This window comes from Mus caroli, unplaced genomic scaffold, assembly GCF_978045245.1.
Source record: "Mus caroli unplaced genomic scaffold, Mus_caroli_1 scaffold_4, whole genome shotgun sequence".
In the NCBI taxonomy this organism is placed as follows: Eukaryota; Metazoa; Chordata; class Mammalia; order Rodentia; family Muridae; genus Mus; species Mus caroli.
The window spans coordinates 101,137,445-101,156,835 of NW_028227259.1; the positions used below are offsets into that span (position 1 = coordinate 101,137,445).

Here is a 19,391-nt window from a genome sequence, read left to right on the forward strand (position 1 = left end):
ATGCTTATTTGCATAATGTCTGTAGCCATTTATAGTCATCATGATTATCTAAAGAATGGTGCTTTTGTTGTCCCGGGCTGTGCTTCCCTCCAGTGTCTGATGCGCATATAACTATTTTCATTGGGAGAGGTTTTCACATTTATTGTAATGTTGAATGTGTATTGTTTAATATACAAGTTCTATCTCAGTATGACTGGCTTTTAACAAAAGAATACATTTCACATTTTAAAGGCTTTTAAAAAGTATTATGTCATTACTACTTATTTTTAGGTATGTGTGGTGTATGCACACATGTGGAGGCCAGAGAGGGCACTGGGTTTCCTGGGGCTGGAGTTAGAGGCCCCACGCAGGTGCTGGGAACAAACCCTGTTCCTTTGTAAGAATAGGACACTGCTGAGCCATCTCTCCAGCCACAGTGACCCAGGCTGAACATGCCTGTCGGAAGAGTTTTACTAGCTCTACCCAAGTGATGCCGTGCTTGATCAAACTGGTAAGCCACAAGGATGCTGTCCAAGTGGGTTCCAAAATAACCTTCTCTTAGCCAAGTTCCCAAACAGCTCAGCAGTAGTGGCAGGCTTTTTGCTTGTTAACCCAGGTCAAACACAGACTTCTTCATTGATGTGTTCCAGTTGTCCATGTTGTTGGAAAGCAGTGATGATGTGGGCTGGGTTTCCATCCCCAGTGGGGAGAGGACACATTGAGCCTGGAATACTAAGCACAGGGACTTGGGAGCAAATGTGCTCCACTGACAGATCTGATAAATAGCAACTAGACAAGCTTTCTTTGTAAGGGAAGAATTCTACTGATTGCTCCTTCGGTTTGAAAGTCTTGTTTGTATTCAGTAACTCAAGGTAAAAGTATTTGAAACACTGTAGCCCGTGCTTTTCTTTGGGCTGACAGAATGGGTAAATATGTATCTGTTTCCTGAGCCAAGACTTTGGTATCAGGCCTGCAGTGTAGCTGCTGATAGAGGCTCTCTGCCGATGCTTCTGCAGTGTAGCAGATAGAGGCTTTCTGCCGATGCTTTGGCTCCGGTTGGGATTTTCCTTGGTATCCTTTTCTGAAGTAATTACAGAAGGCACTGTGTTTCCTTGGCACACTTGAGATGGTTGAAGTGCCAGTGTAAGCACTGGCGGTGGGTTAGGGCCAGAGCCGTGATAAAAGGGGAGTTAACATATTCTGCTCACTGTGATCTGGTTCTTCTTCCACATTAAAAAAAAAAAAAAAAAAAAAGTGGATTTTCATTGGAGTGGATGTGAAATTGCCACACATCCTGGCTTCCTTGTGGATAGTCAGGACACATTTTAATGCTTTCTGTATGCTAGCTTTCTTAGTCTATCTTGTATATTTAACTACCTCAGAACTTGGTGACTGGGGCCTAGTTGTATGGACGTTATTTAATGTCAGGTTAGCTCAGTTTCCAGGTATTCTAAATGAGTTTTGCTTCCTGGGATCAAGTCATGTTAATGCTTTGTGTTGGAATGGCTTATACTCTGCAGTACAGCTACAGTTCTGAAGCAAGGCTGGGTATTTAACCCACTGGCTCATCACTTTAAAAAAGCATAAGTGTCGGCTCACGCCTTTAATCCCAGCACTCGGGAGGCAGAGGCAGGTGGATTTCTGAGTTCGAGGCCAGCCTGGTCTACAGAGTGAGTTCCAGGACAGCCAAGGCTATACAGAGAAACCCTGTCGTGAAAAACCAACCAACCAACCAACCAAACAAACAAAAAACAGCAAGGTTAGCTGTTATAGTAACAAAGTTCAGATTTGAATGACATTATTCCTGTACAGCAAATATCTAAATGTAGTAAATCCTAAATTATATTTTATTTCATATAAGGGTTTGGAGGGTGAATATTTAACAAAACTTTAGTATATAATGTCAAGACTTTTGTTTTCTACAAACAATTTTATTTTTTTTCTCCATTAAGAGGCGTCCAAAATATTTTAAGGTAGAAATATACATTTTATAATGCTAATTAACTGATTTTTCTTTACCTTGTACTGATACTTTACCATTCTTGTTTCTTCCTCCATTAATTCTCCATATGATGGGTCAGTTCACAAACAGAAGTCCTGAGAATTTATAACTGTAGAGTCCTGGCTCTCTTGCCTTTGGTACAGGTATGTTACCAAACTATGGCTAATACTCTTTCTTTTTTTTAAGTCATAATTTTTTTAATGGCTATTGTCTTTATTTACATTTCAAATGTTCTCCTCTTTCCCGGTTTCCCCCACCCCCCAATCCCCTCCTCCCCCCCCCCCCCCCCCCCCTCCCCGCGATGCTAGGATGAAGCTCCTCCTTTAGAGAGCACAGTGCTCTTCTCAGCTGCATGCTACTGTCCAGGGTTCCCTCCACTTTTCCTTATTCCGTAAAGAAGACATTCAACTTACTGCTTTGTAAGTCAGTATTTTTATTCTTTTTTTGTTTTTTGAGATAGGGTCTCAACTTTAGTCTTGAATGTGCTGTACAGACCAAGCTGGCCTTGAACTGGCGGTGGTCTTCCTGCTTCTGCCTCCCAAATGCTAGACTTACATATGTGTAGTGCCATGTCCTATCAAACAAATCACTCTGGGGTGGACTGCAGGTGAGCAGGGCTGCAGGGTGGAAGGAGCAGGTGAGCAGGGCTGTGGGGTGGAGGGTGGACAGCAGGTGAGCAGGGCTGCAGGGTGGAGGGTGGACAGACAGTAGGTTAGCAGGGCTGTGGGGTGGAGGGTGAACAGCAGGTGAGCAGGGCTGCAGGGTGGAGGGTGGACAGTAGGTGAGCAGAGCTGTGAGATGGAGGGTGGACTGCAGGTGAGCAGGGCTGTGGGGTAGAGGGGAGCAGGGCTGCGGGGTGGAGGGGAGCAGGTGAGCAGGGCTGCAGGGTGGAGGGTGGACAGCAGGTGAGCAGGGCTGCAGGGTGGAGGGTGGACAGCAGGTGAGCAGGGCTGCAGGGTGGAGGGTGGACAGTAGGTGAGCAGGGCTGCGGGGTGGAGGGTGGACAGCAGGTGAGCAGGGCTGCAGGGTGGAGGGTGGACAGTAGGTGAGCAGGGCTGCAGGGTGGAGGGTGGACAGTAGGTGAGCAGGGCTGTGGGGTGGAGGGTGGACTGCAGGTGAGCAGGGCTGCGGGGTGGAGGGGACCAGGTGAGCAGGGCTGTGGGGTAGAGGAGAGCAGGTGAGCAGGGCTGTGGGATAGAGGGGAGCAGGTGAGCAGGGCTGTGGGGTGGAGGGAGCAGGTGAGCAGGGCTGTGGGGTGGAGGGTGGACTGCAGGTGAGCAGGGCTGCGGGGTGGAGGGGAGCAGGTGAGCAGGGCTGTGGGGTGGAGGGAGCAGGTGAGCAGGGCTGTGGGGTGGAGGGTGTACTGCAGGTGAGCAGGGCTGCGGGGTGGAGGGGAGCAGGTGAGCAGGGCTGTGGGATAGAGGGGAGCAGGTGAGCAGGGCTGTGGGGTGGAGGGAGCAGGTGAGCAGGGCTGTGGGGTGGAGGGTGTACTGCAGGTGAGCAGGGCTGTGGGGTGGAGGGAGCAGGTGAGCAGGGCTGTGGGGTGGAGGGAGCAGGTGAGCAGGGCTGTGGGATAGAGGGGAGCAGGTGAGCAGGGCTGTGGGGTGGAGGGAGCAGGTGAGCAGGGCTGTGGGGTGGAGGGTGGACTGCAGGTGAGCAGGGCTGCGGGGTGGAGGGGAGCAGGTGAGCAGGGCTGTGGGATAGAGGGGAGCAGGTGAGCAGGGCTGTGGGGTGGAGGGAGCAGGTGAGCAGGGCTGTGGGGTGGAGGGTGGACTGCAGGTGAGCAGGGCTGCGGGGTGGAGGGGAGCAGGTGAGCAGGGCTGTGGGATAGAGGGGAGCAGGTGAGCAGGGCTGTGGGGTGGAGGGTGGATTGCAGGTGAGCAGGGCTGCGGGGTGGAGGGGAGCAGATGAGCAGGGCTGTGGGATAGAGGGGAGCAGGTGAGCAGGGCTGTGGGGTGGAGGGGAGCAGGTGAGCAGGGCTATGGGGTGGAGGGAGCAGGTGAGCAGGGCTATGGGGTGGAGGGAGCAGGTGAGCAGGGCTGTGGGGTGGAGGGGAGCAGGTGAGCAGGGCTGTGGGGTGGAGGGAGCAGGTGAGCAGGGCTGTGGGGTGGAGGGAGCAGGTGAGCAGGGCTGCGGGGTGGAGGGAGCAGGTGAGCAGGGCTGTGGGGTGGAGGGAGCAGGTGAGCAGGGCTATGGGGTGGAGGGAGCAGGTGAGCAGGGCTGTGGGGTGGAGGGAGCAGGTGAGCAGGGCTATGGGGTGGAGGGAGCAGGTGAGCAGGGCTGTGGGGTGGAGGGAGCAGGTGAGCAGGGCTGTGGGGTGGAGGGAGCAGGTGAGCAGGGCTGTGGGGTGGAGGGAGCAGGTGAGCAGGGCTGTGGGGTGGAGGGAGCAGGTGAGCAGGGCTGTGGGGTGGAGGGAGCAGGTGAGCAGGGCTATGGGGTGGAGGGAGCAGGTGAGCAGGGCTGTGGGATAGAGGGGAGCAGGTGAGCAGGGCTGTGGGGTGGAGGGAGCAGGTGAGCAGGGCTATGGGGTGGAGGGAGCAGGTGAGCAGGGCTGTGGGGTGGAGGGAGCAGGTGAGCAGGGCTGTGGGGTGGAGGGAGCAGGTGAGCAGGGCTATGGGGTGGAGGGAGCAGGTGAGCAGGGCTGTGGGGTGGAGGGAGCAGGTGAGCAGGGCTGTGGGGTGGAGGGAGCAGGTGAGCAGGGCTGTGGGGTGGAGGGTGGACTGCAGGTAAGCATGATGGTGAAAAAGGAGCTAAAGCAGTGTGTAGAAAACAGCACTTGCACATCTGGGCATGACAACTAGCACCACTATTTTACCTCAGAAGACACTGCTAGAACAGTATTTCAGACCAAAACATCCACATAGCCTAGTCACACAGCATGTACATAGCGAGTTAGCCATACAACATGGACTTAGTAAATGCTCTTAGTGTGTCAGGCCCGTGAGACAGCAGGCGGAACAGAGTTAGCCACAGCAATCCATTGAATTACTCATGAGCTTTAAATGCTGCACAGCGATGGAAACAAGAAACAGTAAAGCCTCAGAAGGGAAAAGAAATGAAGCAGGGCATGATGGTTCCTGGAAAACTCTGGGAGAGTCTGTTATAGAGACTTAGCACAGTAAATCCTGGTGCCTGGAAAGGTAGGAGGGAGCTGAGAAGGCAGGGAGAAAGTCTCAGGTGAGTGCATTCCAGGTAGAACAAAGTAAGTGTGAGGCCCCTGACATGGAGGGGTGTGGGGGTGGGGCGGGGAGAGGTTAGAGCAGAGGAAGAGTCAGATACTGCAGTCTTCTGTCTCAAGGTAAAATCCTTTCCCACTTTTTTCTGACTTAAGTGAAATGGGAGCCACAGAAAGGATGTGAATACAGAGGTGACATGTTGGGCCACTGTGTGGAAAATCAAACGAACGTAAATATCACACGCAGGAAAACCACCCGGGGGAGACTGTGATGTCATTTTGGTAAAGGTGACTAGGGCAGTAAGGATTTTGGGAAATGGACTCATGCTGTATTCCGAGGGAGGAGCATAAAGGCAGAAAGATGAAAATCATACAAAGAATGCCCCACCGCGGAGGACCACAGCAATGCAAGTGAAAGGACCCAAACAGTGAGTCGGGCTGCACAGGTGCTCCGTTTTGAGAGCAGTGAATGCAGTCAGTTATTGAGAGCACAAGAGTGTATCCCTGGAGATTAAGGAACACACCCTCTTTTCAGTGTGTATTTTATGACTTCTCTTTTAAGATTTTTATGCGTTTTTTATAGTACTGGGGATTGAGCCTAGGGCCTTAGCCTATTCTACTATTGATCTACATCTCTACAGTTCCTTGTATTTTGAGACAGCATCTTATGTAATCCAGGCTGGCTGCCATCTCCTTATTGATGGAATTACTGATGTGTGCCAGTACGTCTGGCTTTTTAAAAATTTGTGATGTGCTTATTTGGTACAGTGTGATATTTTGATACATGTGTATAGTGTGAAGTTATTAAATCCATCAACTTATTTGCCATTTCTTTGTGTTGAGAATATTCTAAGTTCTATTTTAACATATTTTGAAATACATCATAAACATTGCTTACTGTAGCCACCTGCTGTTCTATAGACTGAGCTTATTCTTACTATCTAATTTTGTCGTGATTGGAACAAGATTGCTTCCAATTTTTATTGTAAAAAAGCAGAGCAATGAAGTTAATACTGAAAACAGATTTAGAGGTAAGCGTGATAATTACATGAAAGCATATGAAGTGGTCTCGTACTGGAAATTCCCACAAAGTATGCTGACTGACTTCATTTTGACCACCCAGGGCATTTTTGCTTCCAGGATGAAACACTTTTTCTATTTGAAATAATATTGACAATTAATTGTCAAATTGAAAGTACTTTTTCTAGGAGGGAACCAGAAAGAACCAGAAAGGTGTTAAACAGCTTGTTATATTAATGTTAAACATGGTCTATGATAATGAACTTGTGTTCAGTTTTCTATAATTTGTATTCTCCATTAGAATACAGTCGACATCAAGGAATGAGGACTCAGAGATGAACTAGAACTACTTCCCAGCTAAATCGATTGATTAATATTAAGTTATTCAGTCTGCAGATAATTTGGGTGGCAGTCAAGATGATTGGTATTGCTAATATTATAGTAATTGAGATGTACATAGACCTTATTTTTATAGTGGAATCAGTTAGAGAAGAGTGATCGCAAGTTTGCCCAAGTAATTACTGTGCTCAGTGAGTTTGTGTTAGTACATTTGTGAGGGCCGCAGACTCAGACGCCTGCAGCACACACAGCTTAGGTGTAAATGGACAGTACACTGAGCTTGTTGGGAGTGGAAGTGGCCAAGACGAACTGATGGTGTGTGCTCTGGGGAAGGGGTCCACCTGCAGGCTGATGGGAACAACGGTCTATATTTAGTTATAATATTTCAGAGAGATTGAGCAATCTGATTGCTGTCTGAAGTATTACAGCTTAAAAACCTGACTACAGTCTCAAGTATTACAGCTTAAGGAACTTTCGTATATTATTTTAATTTGAAGTGGTTCATTGTGTATACTCACTGTTCATAGTTGCTTGTGCCATAGGGATGTTTTTGTGTGTGTTTTGAGATAGGATTTCTTGTGGCCTTGAACTAATTCTGTAGCTGAGGATGACCAAGTGCCTGATCTACCTGCTTTTATTTCTCAAATCGTTGGGATTACAGGCACACTTGGGTACCATTGGTTTTTTGTCTTCTTTAAAGGCTTTACAATATCCAGTTTAAAAATGGTTTGCCTTTTATACATAAGGTATTGTGCTTATTAAGTCAAATTTTCTTAAGAAAAATTTGGGAAGGGCATTGTTCTTTTTTGATTTCTTCATTTGTCTTGTTCTTCACTTCTGTTATTTCTAGATCCTTTTGTTCATTATTATACACTTTGTTTGGCAAATACCTGTATGGGTAGATGTGGGCTGTAACAATCATTAGAACCAGAGATTTATAGGGGAATAAAAGACATGGCTCTCTCTTGTTAGACTAGCTGTCTGCTTCCTTTGGTCTCTTTCTTATCTACAAAGTGGAAATATGTTAAATTCTTTGTGATGTTACAGGAAAGAAATAAAATATGAACCTCAATTCTGATTCATTCTCCTTACTGATAACAATAGCTTTGGCAAGAATGTACGTTGGTAATCATTCCTCGTTAGAAAGAGTTGCGCTTTTACGAGAAAGCCTTGGATTTGCTGACTTAACCTAGGGCTCTCTTGTACCGGAGATAAGCAGTCAATGGGAGGAAGAACCGTCTTATGCCTCAGATCACACAGACACACGTAAGTGCCTTTCCTACTTATCTGGAACACGGCTTCAAAGTCCCATCATTTTTCTTTGACCATGGTTGGAGCTAGGAGTTGCTGATAGTTAAATCCTTCCTCTGTTTTGCTGATAAAATGTACAGGGAAGAAAAAAAGATCACATGGGAGGTTACAGGTTACCATCTCCCCCATCCCCACCCCCACCCCCAGTTTGCTTTCTCCGGATACATTTCATAGGCATCACCACCCATGGCCAAGTCTTAGATAAACATGCAGTGTTTCATGTGTTGGGATGTTGGAGCTGAAGGTTGCTAGGCTACCAAAAACATTCTCTGTCACTAGAGACTTAATGGTCCTTTTGGGGAAAGTCTGTAGTGTAAAGTCAGCAGTAGTGGCTGTCTTAGGAAAACTGCTTCTCAGTGGCCATGGTGAGACACTGGGAGAGCAGTGGGCCAGGCTCTGATCCCCAGCGTACATAGGGGAGGGTGGACTAAGCCCAGAGCTTCAGAGCTGTTAGAACTGGGCGGAAGTAATCCAGGCACTTGGGAGACCGTGACCGGCTTGGATCACGTGATGAAGTGCTGTCTCAGAACAAGGGTTATGGATGCAGCTCAATAGAGAAACCTCAAAGCACATAGAAAGGTGGAAAGTGCTACAGGGAGTACCTCATGCCCACCGTCTAGATGTAACTAACCACAGAGCATTCATAACTTTCCTTCACAACATGTGGGCAGATTTAAATGAGGACTTGAGAACATTCTTACTCACAGGTAGAAGAATGTCAAAGAAATTAGCAAGTGTTAGTTTTAACAAGGGATTCAAGAAATCCCAGTCTTCCTTTATGGGAAGACTGAGCAGTTTTAATAATTCAAAGATTTTTTTCATTTTGGTAGCATCCTACTTCATGTTTAATACCCAGTGAAATGCTGTATTAGTAAATAGGACCAGCTACACTGTGTGGTACAAACAGCAAGTGGTGAGAACTAAAGTTCATGCAATAGTAAATCTAATGGTATGAACATGCAATATTTATGCAGGATGACTTTATTGCATGTTTCTGATATCTTGTAGTGACTTCCAAATTTTTTGACTTTTCCATGACTCCTTTTCAGTTTAATAATTTGTAATCAAGCCACCGGAACATAATCACCGGAACATAATTTGCTGTTTGATATGAGGGGAATACTCTGGGGCTTATCCCAACTATGGGTGGATCCTATTAGAATTGAAAGGAATTGCTTAGACCAAATAATGTTGAAACATATCTTTGTTGTCCAGAAATGATATTTTCTAAGATGTCTGTGGTGAACCAGTAGTTGAGCAAGTTTAAATTTACGGAATGTTTAAACATGGTAAGCAAGCATCTTTAAGGTGCCAAAGTCAGTGCAGCTCTCCCACTGGACCCCAGCTTAATGTTATGATGTTCAGCAAACAGCACACCTCCTAGCATGTAACACCACAGCGCCTCTGACAGCACAGGATGGTTTTCCTTCTTCAGTTACGTGGGGCTGGCAAACAGCAGTGTCTTCTCTCTTGCTCTTCCTTTATGTTCATAGGCACAGCACACAGCCTTTTCATTTGCGAACACAGTATGTGGGCCAAGTGAAACAAACAACCAGGAGAAAAGAATTGTTTTTACATTGAGGAGAACTTCTACTGACTGAAAGGAAAGGAAAAGTCTTAGGGAGAGAGAGATACCAAGGACATGCAGTTGACCCATGGCAGAGGTCCACAAACTCAGGTAAAGATGCTTAATGTGAGGGCTGGTGGCTCTCAGAGACATATAGCAAACTGAGAGGCATTTCCTGTCAAATCCACAACACTTTCAGGGCTGTGGAGGTCTCCTGAGGGCGGGCGAAGAAACCTGTCTCAGTTGCTTGCAACTAGAAGTTTCTTTGACATTTTAGCATGTTGTTGAAAGCATTGAATTTGAAGTGTGTTTTCCCTTTATTGACTTAGCTTGGGAACCTTTTCTGTAGAAACAAAAGTTCCAGCCCTTAAGAACTTTATGTTTCACTTCCCAGTACCAAGAAACAAACAAAACCAAAACCAGTCAGAACTGAGCTATCCCAGAAAGAAGTACAGCAACAGGAGGGTATTTAATGCAACATCATCAGAAATAACAACAAACAACCACACTCCCCAAGACACAGGTCACCCGAATGGCTTTTGTTATGTGATGGATTAAACCATTATATGTGCATATATGGTATAGTAATAGAATAGCTACTCGTTAAATCCTGCAGGGTGGCTGGATAGGTGCCAGTGTGCTGTTGTGGCTGGTGTGGTATCATTCTGTTAATGGCGGTTGTGGAAGAAGGCTGACCCTAAGACACATATGGTTCAGGGCTTTTCAGTATGGTGGGACCCTTTGCCTAGTTCCGCTTGAACCACAGCCTTATGGTGCTGGATACTCAGTGGTCACCAAAGGTCATCCTGAGATAGTGGCTCCATGTTGTATTATGCCAATGAAAATTTAAAAATGCCAACTCTGGTGAGAATATGCAAAGTGGAAGCAAGTTTTGTTTATAGAACACCGAGAGATTGAGACATGGTGAGAAGCTAAAGAAAAGAGAGAGACTCCTGAGAGATTGAGGAGTTTCCAAGAGAGGAAAAGGCTTCTGAATTGCTCTGTTTAAGGTTTTTGTGGGAAAACTGGACAAAAGTGGAGGCAGGCTCTGTTGGGATTATTTAACTCTCTGGGCTAACAGGGACTGAACCAGGAGAAGGCCTCACGCTCTGTGCTCTGTGCGTGTCCTTTACTTAGCCCAGTCAGGGAAATGACTGTGCATGTGCCTTGTTTCTGTGTCCTCTGCCCAATTCGGGGTGACTGAAGCTGCCTTTGTCCTTCTCTGACTCAAGCTTTGTTGCTCCTGACCTTGACTTTGTGCTGTTAGTCACTTGGGCAACATTTGGACTTCCAGCCTTGTATCTCAAGGTTGTGCCTTAGACTCTTTCGTTGTTCTCACACTCATGTGACTAGGCGTGTCGCTCCTTGTGGTGCAGCGTTGTCTCTCTCCCAGCCACCACCGTGTAGTTCTCTTGGTTACCCCATATTTAGCTCCCTGTCTAGAGGTGGTCTAACGTGCTCTCTTAGGTGGAAGCTTCTTGTTAGAAGTGGTCTTAGAACTTAGAAGAGAAGGACACTACCTTAGCTAGGGTTAGTGTGGTGATGAAACACCATGATCAAAAGCAACTTGGGTAGGAAAGTATTTAAGTTAGGTTTTTACATAATAGTCCATCATTGAAGGAAGTCGGGGCAGGAACTCAAACAGAGCAGGAACCTTGGAGGCAGGAGCTGAAGCAGAGGCCATGGAGCGGGGCTGCTTACTGGCTTGCTCCTTATGATTTGTACAGCTTGCTTTCTTATAGAACCCAGGACCACCAGCCCAAGGATGGCACCACCCACAACTGAGCTGGGCTCTCCCCTATCGATCACTAGTTAAGAAAATGTCTACAGGCTTACCGCAGCCTGATCTTATGGAGTCATTGTCTCAATTGAGGCGTCCTCTTCTCTGATGACTGTAGCTGTGTCAACTTGACATAAAGCTAGCCAGCACAGACACTTGCACCTTATGTTCATCTAGGGCTTTGTGGTGGCTCTCTGTCCAGCTGTCAGTGGCCCAGAGCTCTGGCCACTTCTCACCTGTCCAACTTGATTACGTCATACTCAATTCCAAGCCTCTGAGTCATCACCTCAGTGTGTCAGATGCTGCTGTTGCAACTCTGTCTTCTCTTTAACCAGCCTCTGTTTTCACTGCAGCCTGTGTGAGCAGCTTACAGTTTTCGCCATCGTCCTTTCTACTACCAATGCAGAGCTAGCTCATACATGCATGGGAATACTCGTTAGAACAAGCAAACAAACGAAACTCACAAGTGTTTGTGTAATAGCTTGTAAAACCTGGGTAGAATTATCTACCAAAGCCTACCATCATTTAATTTTATGATCTTGTGTGTGTGTGCGTGCACACGCAAATAGTGGGGATGGGGGAGGGAACACCTCAGTTCCGTGTTACATGAATTGTTTCATACAAGAACCCTGAGAGAGCGAGGTTTCTCTCTAGAGAGTAGATCTAAGAAGGGGAGTGACTCTGGGTTAGTAAAGTCAGCAGTCACTGTCACTGACTCATGTACTTATGCCAGTGTACACTTATTCTCCTGGCAGGTCTGTATCCCTTGCAGAGTCTCTTGTGCATTTTGAAAACATCTAGAGTGTCTCATATTTTCCAACAATAGCACAAGTTTAACAATCATGCCTTTAACGTTTTAACAAAATCAACATGCCTATAAGAAAAACATGTTACAGAATGTTCTATACCAGAAACGAGTCTTAAATGAATGTGAGACTCTTATCTTAGATTTGATAAAATAATTGATTTTTTAATAGCACTAACTATGTATTTCAAATGAACTACTTTCTCAGATGCAGTAAAGAGACTGTCTCAGTAACTGGAGTAGGTAAAGAAAGCATTTACTGTCTCTCACTTGAGTTCTGGAGGGAGGTTTGCTAATTCAGTGGTCCACCTGTCCTGAGCCATTTTCTTTCTAATCACCATGGTCACAGATTATCTACATCATGTCTAAGCATCATCTTACAGAGAGGCCGGAAAGAAGAGTGGGGCCTTCCCTACCACACACTCTCATTTGGGCAGGAAATTATTCCCTGCCTTCTCAGTACCATGAGCTAGAGCTGGTGAGTACCCAGCCCTAAAGTAAGTTGCTAATAAGCAAATCAGATCCCAGATTGCATGGGATACCGTACACTCATCCATGCACCTGGAGGAGAGGCCAGCTGTCTCTTCTTAGCTATGTTAAATGTTAAATGGTAGCTATACCTTGCCATCAAGATGGGTGGGTAGGAATTAGCATTGCAACAAGTTATGTGAAGACATTTGTGTATCCTGAGCCACAGGTATCTGTGGAAAACTAAGGTTTAGTCTGTTGCCCTTTGAGAGAGAGGCAGATTCACTTGAGAGGCCTGTGGCTCTGTAAGTACTGTCCTCACTGATGCAGAGGCCTGTGGCTCTGTAAGTACTGTCCTCACTGATGCAGAGGCCTGTGGCTCTGTCAGTACTGTCCTCACTGATGCCTGTGGCTCTGTAAGTACTGTCCTCACTGATGCAGAGGCCTGTGGCTCTGTAAGTACTGTCCTCACTGATGCAGAGGCCTGTGGCTCTGTAAGTACTGTCCTCACTGATGCAGAGGCCTGTGGCTCTGTAAGTACTGTCCTCACTGATGCCTGTGGCTCTGTAAGTACTGTCCTCACTGATGCAGAGGCTTGTGGCTCTGTAAGTACTGTCCTCACTGATGCAGGAGGGCAGCAGGTGGATCTCAAGCAGGAAGCTGCTCACTCTACTTACTTTTGTCCTGAATATAGTCTTTGGTGATTTTCCTCTGTTATTTAGCTCCAAAATGGGTGGGGAGAGAGAGGGAGAGAGAGAGAGAGAGAGAGAGTGTGTGAGTGTGAGAGTGAGTTAAAAAATTCCCACTATGTAGCCCTGGATGTCCTTGAACCAGTTTGGTTCTGAACTAACAAGAGATTTATTTGTCTCTGCATCCCAAGTGCTGGGACTAAAGGTGTGTGCCACCATGCCCAGTAATATTATAGTATATACTTTAAATGGTAGTTTCTGATTGTTTTACATTAATTGGGCTTCCTCTCATAGGTGGATTCTCCACTGTTTTCCTGGTGCGGACTCACAGTGGGATCCGATGTGCACTGAAGCGAATGTATGTCAATAACACACCTGACCTCAACATTTGTAAAAGGGAAATCACGATTATGGTAAGTGAGAGAATTTTTTTTTTTTTTTAGAAATTTGGATCCCTTTCTTTTGGTTTTATATCACAGCATTCACAGTATTTTAGGCAAGTTATGTATCAGTTTATACACACTTGCAAAACTTGAAAGGTCGTTCAGTTAAACTGTTCTGTGGGAATTGGCAGTTGATGGCGCCTGGCCACACGTGAACCTAATGCCCAGGTCACCCTTTCCTCGACTGCCCAGTGTGGGTGCAGCAGGTAGGGTGCTCACTGTAAGTGTGTGGGACTGGGAGGATAGAACACTTTACAGAATTATATAATGCACACCAAGCTCACCTACCCAACACTTTAAGAAATGCAGTCTTCCACATACCACGACTCCTTCTCTGTTTTCTCATTCAACTAGTCTAGGCACTGTTTTTCTCATGCAGAAGGAGACTCCCATCCTGAAGGTGGTGACTATATTAGCTTTCCACACATTCTACATTCATCTTGTGTTTATATCCACAGACAACAATTTGTGGTTTTTCCCACCCATTTCAACAATACTGCTCTTACCTGGTTTTCCTGTGAACTTTACAGTGTAGGGCCAGTTGTCCACCACTAAGGAAAGCTCTTACCAAATACTAGTACAGTTAAAACATCTTAGTAGACTACTAACAACCTCAGTGCTCTTGGGACCTTCTGGTTCACACTTCTCTTCCCTCTCCTTCTCAGTTCTTACCTGCGAACACATGCAGGTAATAGAAAATTAACTGATTTAGTTAGCACATTCACAGTATGGTATAATCACTACCTCTGTAGCTTCAATACCTTTTCATCACCCCTAAAAGAAAAGCCCTGCCCACTTAACTGCCCATTTCATGGTCCCTTCACCTGGCCCCTAGGGAGTGCTCTGTCTGCTTGGGACTTCTGCTCTGAATATTTCTGCTAACTGGGGCTGTACAATGGGTTTTCTTTTTTTCTTATCTCAGTGCCTGTGAGGTTTGTAGACATTGTAGTGTTCTTCAGTACTCCATTTCCTTTCTGCCACCACACGATATTCTGTCAGCATCCCAGTTAGGCATCTGGGCTGCTTGTACTTTTTCGGCTGCTGTGACTAGCTGCCACTACTGTGCACATGTGCATGTGTGAGAGTAGCTGCCACTGCTGTGCACATATGCATGTGTGGGACTAGCTGCTGCTGCAATGCACATGTGCATTCATCTCCGTGAGTAGTTTCTCACCTTGGCTTATATGCTTATTTAAAATCCAGAAGACTGTAAATGTTTGAGGAGCAGCCAGACTTAGAGTACAAACTGAACCACATATGCTCTTCCCAGGAGTCTTCACTGACAGACAGCTTAATTAATGCCAGTCCCACGTATCTCACTGCCAAGGGGACTTCCTTCTTTATATCAACCTCTTTTTCAACACTTAAAAATGTGATCTGGTTTTTTGAATTCCAGTTGTTTCTGTCTCTTAGCTAGTTTAGAGACGATTAGATTTTGAGACATTTTATAGATAAAGAAATTAGCAAACAGGTTGAAAAAGAATTGCTTCAAGATAATGGGGACGCTAGCTTGAGTTCCCTAACTTGAGCCGAGATAATGCACTGCTGTGTGTAAGTCGGTTTTTTCATGGCATTCCAGCTCGAATTTCCACCTTTATGCTCCCCTGAGTTTATGTCCATCTCTTCAGCTTTTCCAGGCAAATCTCCATGCCTCTCACCATTTCCCTGAATCCCCTCTCATCCTGCTAGTGTCCCACGTCTGTTTCCTGCCTCAGCTCATCTGCCATCTGCTTTTTTTATTGACAGGTGATGCTTGTAAGAGATAATATTCTCTCTACAACTGAGCTGTGCTCTTTGACTCAATAGAGTTAGTATACTTCTGAGACAGGGAGAGGATACTAGCAGCTGCTCCAGGCACATCTTTGCCTTTAAACAAGGCATAGTGGGAAGATTGCAAGTTTGCAGTGGTGGTCTTCAACTGCTGTTTGGCCACCCACCGCCCACTGTATGAGTTAACATGTTTTGCGTATAGTAGTTCTGACTGTAGACTGTTGTGCACAGTTGCAGCTCAGTGCACTGCGAATGACAGTAGTTACAGGATGCTCATCCATGCTCAGCAGCACGGATCCCTAGTGGACTCCAACCCTCTTTACAGCCCCTGTATGCTGCTGCTGCTGCTGCTGACTTTGTACTGGGGGAAACGTTGTCAGATTTTCCATGTGTTATCTCCTTGCACACAGCACTAATAGTATCTTTAACCTATGAGCTCTTTCTCACAAATGTTTTTTGGCCACTTGTTCCTGTTTTAGCTTTAGTGAAAAGTACATGGACCCATGACTCCATGGAAGAGTTCAACATAAACTATAATGTTTAGGGAAAATGTATGAAACTCATTCATTAACATTAGCGCTTAATTCCTCTATTTAATTTTTATTTTATGTTGTATTTTATTTAGTTTTCAAGACAGTGTTTCTCTGTGTAGCCTTGGCTATCCTGGAACTCTCTCTGTAAAGCAGGCTGGCCTTGAACTCACAGAGATTCTATCTGCCTCTACCTCCTAGCAATTCCTTTTTTTTTTTTTTTAAGATAAATACTATTAGGATTCTATTACTTTATTCTTGAAAAGTATGTTATACACATACTTTGGTAGATTAGTTCTAACTTATATTTGTTTATTTTGTGTGGGTCTGTGGGGGCAGCATGTGTAGAGAGGTCAGGGCAGCTTATGGGGCTTGGTTTTGTCCTTCTACTACATTGGTCCTGAGATTGAACTCAGGCCCTCAGGCCTGGTGATCAGTGTCTCCACTGGCTGAGCCATGTCACCAGTCCTTGGTAGATTATTGCTTTTATTACTTTCCTGATGGAACTTATAAACAAATGATTATTGGTTATTCATCTTAGATAATGACTGTTCCATATGTATTGAGTTTTTGATGAAGCCATAAAAATCCCTGACTGAAATACTGTTTTCTCATACCTTATTCCTGCTTTTAGAAATTTATTAAATCTAGTTATTTAAGCTTATAATCATTACTCTTAGAAGTTTAAGATTTATATTTTCTAAATTTAAAGATTTTATTTCTTTTTCACAGAAAGAGCTATCTGGCCACAAAAATATTGTCGGTTATTTGGACTGTGCTGTCAATTCAATTAGTGACAATGTGTGGGAAGTGCTTATCCTAATGGAATATTGTCGAGGTAAGTATCTGTCTTCATTTGTAGTGTGCTAAAAAGAACATCCCTTTCCATGAGCATGAGGTCCGAGGTTTCTCCCAGGGCAGCTGCTACCTTCTTCTCGATGCTTTATTGCAATTTCAGCTTTAATGACTTAATTACACATGCTGTTAAAAGTTATTTAAAATCCAATGATAATTTATAATTATGACAAGAGTCTGCAAATGGAGAATTAAACAAAGTGATAATTGGGTTCAAAACAAGAAACCCAAGCTAGTGAAGTTATACTTGTGGTTATCAGTATAATTCTTTTGTAACCAAGAGTTAGCGTTGCAAGATGTATTGTAAACACATTTAGGCAGCACAGGCTAGTTTTCTTAGTGTGTATCTGTGTGGGTGTGCCTGTAGGGGATTTAAAAACATTTTTTATTATATTTCTTTGTGTGCATATGTGTGCTTGAGTTTGTGAAGGAGGGCACACACAAACAACAGCATAGGTCACAGGACCACTTGTGAGAGTGGTTCTCTCTCTCTCTCCTCCCATCATGTGGGTCTTGGGGATCAAACTCAGGTCCTCAGGCTGGGTAGCAGTGCCTTTTCCCAGCCCCATGCCCAGCCATAGTGCTTACACTCCACTGGCTTTAGAAACAGGGCATCTCAGTTGATCTAGAGCTCATTAAGTAGGCGAGTCTTGCTGGCAATGAGTCGGAAGGGTCTTCCTGTTTCTACTGCTCCAGCATTGGGGTCACAGGTGCCTGCACCACACCTACTTCTTACAGTTGCTCTGGGATCTAGCTGAGGTCTGCACACTTCAGTGCAAGCACTGCACCTACTGAGTTGTCTCCTCAGTCACCATTGAGTTTCCTCTGTGAGATAGGATTCATATAGTGCAGGCTGTCCCCGGAACTGATTCTCCATTCAAGTTATAGAGCCTGCATTTTTTAAAAAGTGATTTTTAAATTTTTATTTATGTGCATTGATGTTTTATATGTGTATATGTATCTGTGTGTGGGTGTCAAGTCCCCCAGAGCTGGAGTTACAGACAGTTGTGAACTGCCATGAGGGGCCTGGGAATTTAACCCAGGCTTTTTGGAAAAGCAATCTTAACCACTGAGCCATGTCTCCACCGCCATAGAACCTGCAGTTTAATACATAATCTTAATGGCTTTTATTCATTTGTGTCAGAAAATAGGAAAGCACATTTATTTAGACCTAACAAGTATTTAAAATAAATGTTTACTTGCACAGCGACCTCAAAAGTAATAACACATACAAACTACCCCTGACTTCTACCCTTCGCATGTGTGAGGAGGAGAAGGGCTCTCAGTCTATTCCACAAACATAGTGTCACTCACTTGGTTTTTGAGAAGAAATATTTTCCTGATGTTTGAATCATCAAAGTTTTTTTCACAGGAATTTTAAAATAAAGCATGCTTTCTATAGGGGCTGGAGAGAGGGCTTACAGAGGACACAGGTTCAGGTCCCAGCTATGTGCTGGCTTATAACTAACTACCTGTAGCTCCAGGTTCAGGGGCTCTAACTCCCTCCCTCCCCCTCTCCTCCCCCTCCCCCTCCCCCCCTTTCTCACACACACACACACACACACACATTAATTTATGTGTATGGTTCAAAAAATCCAATAGCTACTATGGTGCCACACATCTTTAATTCTTGCACTAGGGAGGCAGAGGCAGGTGACTGCCTATGAGTTTGAGTCCAGCCTGGTCTATATAGAGAGTTCTAGGCCAGTCAGGGCTATATAGACTCTCAGAAAAAACAAAACACAAGCAAACAAACAATAGCAGCAGGAACAAAAACCCAAAAGCCCGATAGTTCTATTCAGCCCTGGGTTGACTGAGCAGCCTCCTGACGACTTAGGCTCAACTGTTTAATTTGAAGCAGGATTTAGCTGTCCGTTGGGAATATTTTATTTCCGCCATCTTGGATCCCCTCCTCCTATCCCTTCCTTCCCCTTTGTTAGGTGTTGACTCTCTGAGTGTGTGCCTCTGAGTGAAGTCTCCAGTGTCTTGGACTAATTAGTTTTTCCTTAACTTTTTGGTGATTTTATGGGTGGAGATGGTTTTGAGATCTTGAGTTTCATGTCTTTCCTTTCCCTTTCAAGTACTGGCCAGCATTGACACTTTAGCTTCCAAGGACAGAGGAGGCTGGGCCGGGGATGGCCAGAGATGAACACATCTGTATTCTGTATTCACATCTGACCGTCAGTTTGGTTACCTAACAGAAATTGCAGTGGTGCAGAACTTAGACGGTGTTGCTCTGTTTTCTCTCCAGTGTAGTTGATTATTCGTTTGTTTATGTGACTTACTTTCTGCATAGAGACGATCAGGTAGCTTTCTGGTTGTCTCCATTGTTTTGAAGCCTCACAGTATGTACACTTCACGCATTCTTTTTGTAGGACACCCTGTTTTCTCTCTGTGTCTCTCTGTCTCTTTCTCTCTCTGTCTCTGTCTGTCTGTCTGTCTGACTCTCAACCATGCTTGTGTTCTCATTTAAATGGATGTTTGTCTTCCGTTCTTTGATTATCTTTTCATTTCTTTTTAATTTCTGATTCTTTGGAAGCTTCCTTGAGTGTGTGTTTCAGGTTTTCTATAGAATTTTGTGCTTTTGCTCTATTTTAATTTTTAGTAATTCTTTCTTATTCTTTCCTGTATTTTTACAGTTGCTCTTGTTTTGTTTTT

The 19,391-nt window shown here is 45.0% G+C and overlaps 1 protein-coding gene across 4 annotated transcripts in view; it reads left to right on the plus strand.

Annotated features, from left to right (window-relative positions):
* The window catches only part of Bmp2k (BMP2 inducible kinase), a 98,213-nt gene that overhangs the window by 18,842 nt on the left and 59,980 nt on the right, over nt 1-19,391 (plus strand). For 2 of the 4 annotated variants that reach the window (XM_021164002.2, XM_085836888.1), the window contains exons 2-3: nt 13,430-13,548; nt 16,611-16,716. In XM_021164002.2, coding sequence (XP_021019661.1) covers nt 13,430-13,548; nt 16,611-16,716 — 225 coding nt within the window. Of the gene's footprint in view, nt 1-2,085; nt 2,125-9,085; nt 9,505-13,429; nt 13,549-16,610; nt 16,717-19,391 lie in introns of those variants that run through there. The other 2 variants (XM_085836890.1, XM_085836889.1) reach the window with 2 other exon arrangements.